The sequence below is a fragment of the Bison bison genome, unplaced genomic scaffold, assembly GCF_000754665.1.
Source record: "Bison bison bison isolate TAMUID 2011002044 unplaced genomic scaffold, Bison_UMD1.0 scf7180017864378, whole genome shotgun sequence".
Taxonomy (NCBI): Eukaryota; Metazoa; Chordata; class Mammalia; order Artiodactyla; family Bovidae; genus Bison; species Bison bison.
Genome location: NW_011494950.1, coordinates 1,136,862 through 1,148,049, shown reverse-complemented (window position 1 = coordinate 1,148,049; position 11,188 = coordinate 1,136,862). Strand labels below are relative to the sequence as shown.

General features: G+C 40.5%; 1 protein-coding gene across 1 annotated transcript; it reads left to right on the top strand.

Moving 5' to 3' along the window:
* Nucleotides 1–231: 231 nt before the first annotated feature.
* On the top strand, nucleotides 232–9,231 carry LOC105001044 (granzyme A-like). Its single transcript, XM_010857159.1, has 5 exons — nucleotides 232–358; nucleotides 3,866–4,004; nucleotides 5,779–5,920; nucleotides 6,119–6,388; nucleotides 8,380–9,231. The coding sequence occupies exons 1-5, from the start codon at nucleotides 292–294 to the stop codon at nucleotides 8,539–8,541; spliced, it is 780 nt and encodes a 259-aa protein (XP_010855461.1). The 5' UTR covers nucleotides 232–291; the 3' UTR covers nucleotides 8,542–9,231.
* The last annotated feature ends 1,957 nt before the right edge of the window (nucleotides 9,232–11,188 follow it).

Genomic DNA, 11,188 nt, shown 5'->3' with positions numbered 1-11,188 from the left:
TGAAACGTTTGAGGTCTCTTCTTGTATACTATCTTCTGGTGGCAACAAGGCCCCATAGTCCCTGCCTCCCTCTCCCCACAGAGGTCCTCGCCGAGGGGGGCACACCCACTGGTAAGGAGTGGTTACTCACCATTCTCACTTGTGGGGTTCCTTTCCCTAATGCCTAACTTTGAAATGGGAAAGAAAGAAAAGAAAGGAAACCACATCCTTTGTACTCTCAGTATATAAATAAGAGCTAGTCAAGAACTGAAAACACATTTCACATTGATTGATGTGGGGACACCAGCCACAATGAGGAACTCCTCTACCTTTCTGGCAGCCACTCTCTCAATTGTCGTTTTTCTCCTAATTCCTGAAGGTAAGACTGATCCTTGTCATTTCTACTATAATAAATTAAGTAAAATGGAGTAGACTTTTTGGCAATATTAACTAAGTGTTCTAAGAGGAGATTTTTTTATGCAAGTCCTAACATTCTTCCTGGGATTCTACATATATCCTTTTTTTTTTTTTAATTTTTATTCATTCATTTACTTGGTTGCACTGGATCTTGGTTGCAACATGTGGGATCTTAGTTCCCAGACCAGGGATTGAACCCGTGCCCCTGCATTGGGAGCACAGAATCTTAACCACTGGGGCATCTGGGAAGTCCCTCTACATGTATCTTTATTTTAGAAGGAAAAATCCTTCTTTCTTCTTTATAATTCCTTTATAAAAGATAATGGAACTACCAGTGCTGCCAATGTGTGGCTTGAAAATTGCCCAAAAGGACTCTGTAAAAACAAGTAATCAAACAGACACAAAGCTCTTAAATTAGGAAAACAAATAGCATCTTTCAGGAAAGGAACAGTGACACCTCAGCCTTTCCTGCTGCAGAAAATTCATAGATAGTTTTAAAGATAAAATCAACTATACTTCAATAATCCATCAGTCTTTAAAAAAGAAAAACCTGACCTAGATGTACCCCCCCACGTCAAAATGATTCAAATATTCATCATTATTTCTCCAGGCTAGTATGTCCTTGGGAATACATTAGGACACTGGGACCATCGACTCTTTGGCAGTGCTGCGGTGTTTTGTATCAACTGTATTCTTTGATGCGCTTAGTAACCAACTAGCCTGATTTTATGTGAGCTGCACAGTCATTAGTTTAAAATGCTGTAATAGTCATGGGATTATCTCTAGAAGGGTAGTAGGGTACAATAGCCCCGAGTAGCTCTAGGTATTCCTTAAAATCTTTCTGGGCACTGATAACGACTCTGGGGCTAGGCTGAACTGTGCCAACAAGTGTAGAGCTTGGGTCTTCCCCACAGTCTGGCAGTTTTTGGAGGTGGAAACGGTGGACAAGGGCTGATGGAACCTATCTTACCAAAAATTCCTGAGGAAGATCTCTGCTTTATCTTGCAGCTAAAAATAAGGAGAAATTTTAGAAATAATAAGATTGCAGGACATTAGAAACAGAAGAATGGACAGAATACTATTAATATAAGCATGGCTTCCCTTGTGGCTAGGACGCTAAAGAATCCACCTGCAGTGCAGGAGACCTGGGTTCAATCCCTGGGTTGGGAAGATCCTCTGAAGGAGGGCATGACAACCCACACCAATATTCTTGCCTGAAGAATCCCCATGGACAGAGGAGCCTGGCAGGCTACAGACCATGGGGTCACAAAGAGTTGGACACGACTGAGCAACTAAGCAGCAGCAAAATATAAGCATGTCCCAGCGACTATGTTAGAGCATGTTATTGTTGTTGTTTGTTCCCCCAGTGGGGGAAGCCCATGTCCTATGAAACACTGAAACCAAGCAGATTAAAAAAAATCCAATCATATCTTTTCTTCAAAGGAAACAGCAAATGCAAATTACTCTGTTTCCTTCAGTCAGAGAGAGTAGTATCGGTTCCCAAATGGAACAGACACAGCAAAGCATGATTTGATCCTCTAGACAGGTTGTCTCAATCTTTCTACACATTAGAATCCTCTGGAGACTTTGAAATAATATTTACATCTCAGCCCTGGTCCTATCTGATTTTAATTTGATTCTACGTAGGGACCAAGAATTGCTAGTTTTTAAAGCTTTTCACCTGTTCTAATTCCTCTTCCCGAATCCTAGTTTGCGGGAGATGGGGACTTTTTTCTGTGCTCACCAATCACAGGACTCTGCAAAATGAAGTATTGTACTGAGTTTACAATTTCTACAGCTCAGACAGTCCAAAGATGCATCTTTGGAATCCATCTCTTCATGATATCAATCAGGAAAATTGAGATGTAGGTGAAGTTCTATTTGTTTCGCTAAGTTCCTTATCCTTTTACTTCTAGAGGCTAGGATTTCCCCTTCCCCACTCCCTTCTGGAAATGAGAGCCCTCTGGACACCCATTTTCCCTGCCCCTCTCATCATTTACATCTCATTGTAAATCTGGCAATAAGTTGGCCATATTAATAGAGAAACAGGCACTGTACCCTACTGAGAGAACCATGAGTCCTAGTCAATGGTCAGTAACAATGCTTGAGAAGGATCCAAGAACATCTGGTGTAGGAAGGTGGCGCTGAGAGTATATCAAGAGGGCACAACAACCTTTCAACCAACTGGGATGGTTTGCCTTGTGCTTCCATCTCAGTTCAGTTCAGTCGCTCAGTTGTGTCTGACTCTGCGACCACATGAACTGCAGCATGCCAGGCCTCCCTGTCCATCACCAACTGCCAGAGTTCACCCAAACCCATGTCCATTGAGTTGGTGATGCCATCCAACCATCTCATCCTCTGTCGTCCCTTTCTCCTCCTGCCTTCAGTAATGTCTCTTCTTTTTAATATGCTGTCTAGGTTGGTCATAACTTTCCTTCCAAGGAGTAAGCGTCTTTTAATTTCGTGGCTGCAGTCACCATCTGCAGTGATTTGGGGCTTCCATTTCACTTTTCGCTAATATTAAATCTCTACTCTTGGTCTATAACCAAGGAAATTTGGCTAAGGCAGAATTCTCTCCTTATAGCATCTTCTCACTTCTCCTCATGGCTTAGATTAAACCATGTGGTTCAGTCTGGAGATTGAAGAAGAGTTTCAGGTGCAAAAGATAGTCTCTCAGTTTATGAATGACAAGGGTATAAATTTCAATAAGGAAAAGACTCATGACCAAAAAACTCATGGGTAGGGTCACAGCTAAAAGGTGCTAATGTCAGTTTGTAAGCTGTGATGTTTTGCAAGAGCTCGGGGTGAAAAGGCTGGTTTTCAAGCTTGTAAAAGCAACTCTGCTTCCCCCAGATTAATACCTAGCCAGAAAAGGGGAGGGATGGGCAGACACCAGCAGTTCCTGTAGCACCAGCTACAGGTGTAAACTCATGCACAGTTGTCTGCCCTTTGCAAGTCCTGAGGCCTGAGGCTAGTGGTTGTGACAGATTTCCAGCCTGATAATCCCTGGACCTGCCAATGGCATGACTTCTGTGGGTGAAAGAGCGAGACCTCTCAGATTCCAACAGGAATGGGATTTACATTCAGGTATCTGACCCGGGCTCTGCCGGTGGCTCCACGGTAAAGAATCCGCCTGCAGTGCAGGAGCTGCAGGCAACACGGGTTCGATCCCTGGGTCAAGAAGATCCCCTGGAGGAAGGCATGGCAACCCACTCCAGTATGCTTGCCTGGAGAATCTCATGGACAAAAGAGCCTGGCAGGCTACAATCCATAGGGTTGCAAAGAGTTGAACACGGCTGAAGAGACTTAGCAAGCATGCCCACATCTGAAATTGACATGAAGGGGTGGAGTATGCTCTCATCCCTCCTCCTCTCTATGTGGGAAAAGCATGTCTAGCCTTAGAAACGTGATTATAAGTAGAGCTCTTTAGGGTGGTCACTGATATGACTTGTCTTTGTCTTTTGAATAGATCTCTGTGAAAAAATTATTGGAGGAAATCAAGTGACTCCTCATTCAAGACCCTACATGGTGCTACTTGATGGGGGAAACATCTGTGCCGGAGCTTTGATTGCCAAAGACTGGGTATTGACTGCAGCTCACTGTTCCCTGTAAGTTCTTGGGTTTTAAAAAAAAAAAAAAAAAACTTCTGTGGAGACAGTCTAACTTGGAGGAATATAAACAAAGACAGTAAATATCATTAAAGCCACAGGATCTTCACAGCATTTACATCTTTGGCAGCTTGCTTTAAAACCCCAAAAGGGAGTTGAGGCCAGACTCAGCCCCAGAGAATCAGACCAAAGAGGAAGCAGCATCCAGAGCACTTCTGGAAGATCTCCTCTGGAGCCACCAGGCTCAAGGGCTACAAGTCTTGGCTTCTGGTCTTGACCTGATGATGGTGCAGAAGGGCGAAAATTTTCAGTGTGCCCTCAGGGACCTGAGCACCACTGTCAAGTAGAGAAAGCTTCTTTTGAAAACCTTCCTGTTTTCTTAAAACTTCTCATACCTTCAGCCATTTCATAACCATGGTCAACCACAGCCTTCAAACCTCTTTCAAGGCTGGTCTTTTCTTCCCTCCCTAATCAAGCCTCTAAACTTGGGCTGTCCATTATGATAGCCACTATTATGTTGGTTACATGAGTTTTCTATAGTTATATACATTTGCATTCACTGAAATTAAATCAAATGACAAATTTAGATCCTCGGTCTCACTGGCCACATTTCAAGGCCTCGGTAGCCTACCTGGGGCTCCATATGGGACAGTGCAGACTTATAGAACATTTCATCATCAAAGTATACTCTACTGAAAGCACTGTTCTAAGGTCTAAGTGAGACTAATATCAGCTGTGTAATGGAAAAACAGCAGTGTGAATATATTGTTGGTGTAGTTTATACTAAGTTATGAATGATAATGGCCTTCATCATTAATATATCAGAGAGTTTCTTGATTTTATTAACCAAAATGAATCTTCAGCATGGAGTAAGAAAAGGAAGATCCGAAGGGGCCCCCCTTTAGACCACCTTTCCCTCAAATATACATACTCAGTGCCATGCACATAGGGTCTTTCATTAAGCAATCTATTTTTGAAAGTTTGCCCACTTAAGATGTTTGTTGTCTTCTTACAAGGATTTCTTCAGTGCATTAGTTCTACAACTATTGAGTGTCTTTTGCTTTTGTTGTTGCTAGACCACTGAGACTTCTATTTTCCAGTCATCTGCAACTGAATTCTCTATTACAACCAAAGGAAGGTTGAGGGGACAGCAGTATAACTCCAACAAAGATCCCAAGACTTGGCTTAGCTACCATGGAATTCTCTCTTTTTTTTAATACTTATTACATATTTAATTTTTGGCTGTGCTGGGTCTCCGTTGCTGCGAGCAGGCTTTCTCTAGTTGCGGCAAGCGGGAGCTACTCTCTAGTTGCTGTGTGTGGGCTACTCCCTGCAATGGCTCCTCTTGTTGTGGAGCACAGGCTCCAGGGCCCAAAGACTTCTGTAGTCATGGTGCACTGGCCCAGCTGCCCCACAGCATGTGGAATCCTCCCAGACCAGGGATGCAATCCGCGTCCACTGCACTGGCAGGCAGACTCCAACCACGGGACCATCGAGGAAGTCCCCCATGGAAGTCTCTTATCATTTGATTTTCAATGAGCCAAGTTTAGCTTGTTATAAATAAGCTGCAGGTCAGCATGATGATAATGATAATGATAAATTCATAAACAATTCACTTTTATTCTTAAAAGTGTACATTTTTTTCTGAATCACAAACAGGTATTTCCACAGCAAGCACATTTATAGATGGGACAATGAAACTGATCAGCCCATAATATGCTTAGCTCCTGCTTTAAAGAGTAAACCAAATTAACAGTATGGTGTATGTTTTCAGGAACCAGAAATCCCAGATCATTCTTGGGGCCCACTCAAGAAGCAAGGAAGAGCCTGAAAGACAGATCATGTCTGTTAAGAAAGAGTTTCCCTATCCGTACTATGACCTGGACACACATGAAGGCGATCTTAAACTTCTAAAGGTACAAACCTTTGATTATACTTTTCATTGATTCAAAAGTCATAGAAGCTCCTACAATCTGGCTTCTGACATGGAAATCTTTTTTAGTGGCCTGATAACTGTATAAGAGGGTCCCTGGCAGTTGGGCTAAAACTTAAATTTAAAAAGTGACATTTTTATTATCTTGTTCTGCTAACTCTTTTTGCTTGCCTTCCAACAGCTGAACAAAAAAGCAACACTTAATAAAAACGTGGCTATCCTTCAGCTCCCAAAAAAGGGCAAAGATGTGGAACCAGGAACTGCATGTCGAGTTGCAGGATGGGGACAGTTTCACAATAATTCCCCTGTGTCCGATATTTTGAGAGAAGTCAATGTCACCATCATAGACAGAAAAATCTGCAATGATAAATCACACTATAATCATCATCCTGTGATTGGACTGAATATGATTTGTGCTGGAAGCCTCCAAGGTGGAAAAGACTCCTGCCGTGTAAGTAAAATAAGATCCCAAACTTGAGCTGTTGGGTTAAGTCATGCAGATACAGAGAATGTGACGTCATGCTTTGCATTGGCTTCTACAGGGTCCTAGTGCTTTTTAAAAGAAGTCTGATAAAACTCCAGTCAAATAAATTAATGTTCTCAGCTCAGATGAGTTGTTCATCAAAAATAACAAGTTCACTGCTAGTGCCTGGGTTGAACTACTTGCATATTCTTGATTTTATATCAAAAACCACTAAGAAGCAATTTTTTTTTATCATTTTTCATATTAATGTATATAGATCTAAACTGAAAAAAAATATGTAACACTCAGGAGAGCTGAAGTCAGGGTACATCTAGGGCCTTCTGTACCTTTCCCCATCTTAGCACCCCCCTAATAATTTCACTGCCATTTAGCCAGGTAAGTCTGAAATGCCTGCATTCCCAAGACTGACTGAAGATCTTGGAGTAAACTGCATAGCTTCCTAGAGCTGAGCTCGACCTTTGGAAACAACTTCCAAGCACTCCATACCAGAGAACATGCAAGCCTCCCTCTCAGTGTGCCCTGAGAAGGGTTGGGACAGGTCTCTGCTTAAAGATAGGAGTAGAAGAACATATGACTAAGGTTTAAGCCCTGAGCACTGGTTTGTCCCTTCTCACCTCACTGGGATGGAACTGCGCTCTCAGAACCTTTCGTTTGCAGAACTCCAGGTACAAGCCTCAATGACTCTTCATCCAGCAACACCAGTCATCCCTAAAGCCACAGCAGGGAAACAGCCAATCGGGTCTCTAGACTTTAAATATCTTTAAATATGCTGATCTAGAGTTCCTTGGGGCTTCCTTTGTGGCTCAGCTGGTGTAGAATCCGCCTGCAATGCAGGAGACCTGGGTTGGATCCCTGGGTTGGGAAGATCCCCTGAAGAAGGGAAAGGCTACCCACTCCAGTATTCTGACCTAGAGAATTCCATGGACTGTATAGTCCATGGAGTCACACAGAGTTCCTTGAGAGAATGCAAGGTCACATACCCGGTAGTGCAGTCACAAGAATAAAGCATGACTTATAGCTAACTGAAGCCTCCCTCCTAGTGGAACCAGGCAGCTCTGAAGTGTAATCCCTGACTTCCAGGAGCATCCATCTAGCATCAGATGCTCAAGAGACTTAGGAGGAAGAGTGAAAAATAATGCAAATTCCACAAGAGTAGTACTTTTCGTCTATTTTGTTCACTGATCTAGTCCTAGTGTCTAGAAGACTGCATGGCACCTGGTAGGTACTCCATGAATATTGACTAAATGAACAATGTTTGCTAGAGAAGAATGGCATTTGTGGGAGTTTGAAGGAATGGACCTCCAAGGTCTAATTTTAATATTCACTGAGCCTATGATAAGGTGATAGACACAAGCTTTACCATGTTATTTTCTCTTCAATGGTTACTGTATTGATGAATTGATGAAGTTTGAGTCTTTCACATTCCATATGCTCTTAAGAAGTATAACTTCGTTCATTAAATGTTTGTTTCTCATTAAAAAAAAGAGAGAGAGAGATTCAAGGGAGCAATTTCTGTTTGAGAAGGTGAAGAACAAGTTGCTTTGGTTTTGTTCCTTTGAGAAGACAACTCCCAGAAGAACTACAAAACATAGCTTTTATTCTTTGCCTCAATGGCCCATCTGCATTTGACTGTTTTATGCCTTGAGTTACTCAGCATTTTGAGAAAATGACAAAAAGGAGAGTTTCTAAAGCAGAGAGTTTGTCTCAAAATCACTGGATTCCACAAATAATAATTCAAGTTTCATTTCAATTTTCACTGCTTTGTAAACAAATCAAGAAAAAAAGTTGACTATATCATTGAATATTCCTCAACATTTTGGTTTTTTAAGCACTGATCATCAAGTAAGTCAAGGTTGGTCTTAACTTCACGTTAAATGCTTCACATTGAATGGCATTTCTTCCATGCTGCTAGTGGTCACACTTGATGCTGACCTCCACCATTTCTCGTTTTCCCCAAGGGAGATTCTGGAAGCCCTCTGATATGTAAAGACACTTTCAGAGGCATCACTGCCTTTGGCATTCCGGGGAGATGTGGAGACCCTCGAGGGCCTGGCGTCTATACACTTCTCTCAAAGAAACACCTCAACTGGATAATTAAGACTATGAAGCAAGCAGTTTAAATACTTGTATTTCATTTGCTGTTACTTTTTAAAAAAATTGTCTTGAAGTATAGTTGATTTACAATGTTGTATTAGTTTCAGGTGTACAGCAAAGTGAATCAGAGTTACACATATATCCACTCTTTTTAGATTCTTTTCCTATATAAGCCATTGCAGACTATTAAATAGAGTTCCCTGTGCTATATAGCAGGTTCTTATTAGTTACCTATTTTAAATACATTGATAGTAGTATGTATATGTCAGTCCCAATCTCTCAATATATCACTCCCCCCATCCCTGATAACCTTAAGTTTGTTTTCTACATCTGTGACTCTACTTTTGTTTCATCAGTAAGTTCATTTTACCCTTTTTTTTCGATTCCACATACATGTGATATCATATGATATTTGACCTTCTGTGTCTGACTTACTTCACTCAGTATGACAATCTCCATCCATATTGCTGCAAATGACATTACTTTGTTCTTTTTTATGGCTGAGTAATATTCCATTGTATATATGTACCACATCTTTATTATCCATTCCTCTGATGGACATTTAGGTTGCTTCCATGTCCTGGTTATTGTTAAGTGGTGCTGCAATGAACATTGGGATGCATATATCTTTTTGAATTATGGTTTTCTTCAGATATACACCCAGTGCTGTCGTTTCTTAATTTCATTATAAATAAAATCAACTTTTTATCACTGTACTTGCCTCCTATAACATATAGCAGGCAGATATCCACCAGCAAAGTGGAACAGAGTAATATAGAGACCTTGGGATAATGCAAAGGACAGATCAAGGGACCATGGTCACCTGTGTCATCCATGTGACAAGTGACATGCAAATTTGACTTGAATTATTCACTTCACTGATTCAATGGGCTGGGCCCAGCAGGAGGAACACTAAGGTCAGTCTGTCTAGTAACAAGTACAGTCAAGGGCCCAGCAATTCTGCAAGAAACAGAAGCAGCCAGTCTGGAGCATTTGGATTAAAAGGAAATATTTGCCCTTCACAGGCCATTGTTCCACACCAACACCTGCTTCTCAGATTTATATACAAGAACCTGAGTCCATTGGGAGAAGCAGAAACAGGAAATGTCTTAGAGTATTTTTCAAAGCAGGCAAGAAATGGAAATTACAATTCTAGGGGATATTAACAAGGCACTTAGCTAGAGAAAGTCAGCCTCTTTTCTCAGTAGTTTGAATTTAAGCCTTGGGTTAGCTAGGTGATTTCTTGATTCTCCTCGTCCTTGAGCCTGGGTAGGTACAATCAACATGGTTATGGTGGCTGCCATCTCATACTAGGGAGTGAGTGCTGAATCATGGTCTGAAAGTTTCCTTTGGGAGAGAAACCAAGATGTTCATTCAGCATGCTGAACATAGTGGATAGTCATCAGCCCAGTAGCCGCATCAAGATTATATGAACAGATTCCTTTGATTTCTATCAGTTTGTTTTGGAATATAAATCTTATGTGTGTGTATGTATATATATGTAAACATATACATATAAACACATGGTATGTCCAAACTGAGAACATACAGCAACACTATGAGACAGCTTCTTAAAACAAACGAGGGGACAGAGCTTATAGACTGACCAAAATACTGGCCCACTGGTTTTCAACCATGGCTGCCCATTAGACTTAACAGGCTCTTTAAAATGACCAATGTCTATGCCTCACTCTTAGAAATTTTTATTTAATTTGATGAGAACCAGGACAAAGTGTTCTTTTTATAAGTTTCCCCAATGATTTTAATATGCAGCTGGTGATAAGAACTCTTATATTAGAAATGAAATCTCATGCTGATATCTAAAAGAGATAAGAGAGTTACTAGGATGATATTTTAGATGCGTGTTACAAGCCGTGATTAGGATTTTAATAGCAATAAGAAGGCAGATGGAATATTCTCTACTGGCAACATTTATTACAGATTCTGAAGTTTGCTTAAAAATAGTTGCGTGAAACTCTTGTTCATTGCTGGTGGAAGTGTAAATTGGTAGAGTTTCTTAGGAAAAATGACAATGTCTATTAAAACTGAATAAACACATATGCTATGACTTAATAATTCTTACTCTTGGGTATAGACCAAACAGAAATGAGGGCTTTTCCCCACCAAATACGTGTTTGAGAATGTCCATAGCAACTTTATCCTTGAAAGTTAAAATTAAAAATAAATGTCCATCTATAATAGAAAAACAATTGTTGTATACACAATGGGATATTATACAGCAATTAAAAGACCAAACTATAGTTATATGCAGCAACAGTAACTACTCCCACAAATTTAATGTTGAGTAAAAGAAACCAGACTCCACATAAAAGAATTTTTACTGTATTATTACATTTATCTGATGATTGGCAGAAAAAAAAACTAATTCATGGTAGCCAAGGTTGGAATAATGGAGGGGTGTTGACTAAGTGACACAAAGAATCTTCTGGGGTAAAAGAAATGCTCCCATGTTGATCTGGATGATTTACTCATAGATCTTGATCTTAATCTGTTCATAAATTAAATACATTGAGCTATACACTTAAGATTTATATGCTTTATGTGAATTATTACTCAATAAAAATTTTATACTACACAATTTTTGTAGCTAAAGCTTCTGTTTTGTGTATTGTCTGAGTTCATTTTTTTCTTTACTGAAACCACATTCCAGAC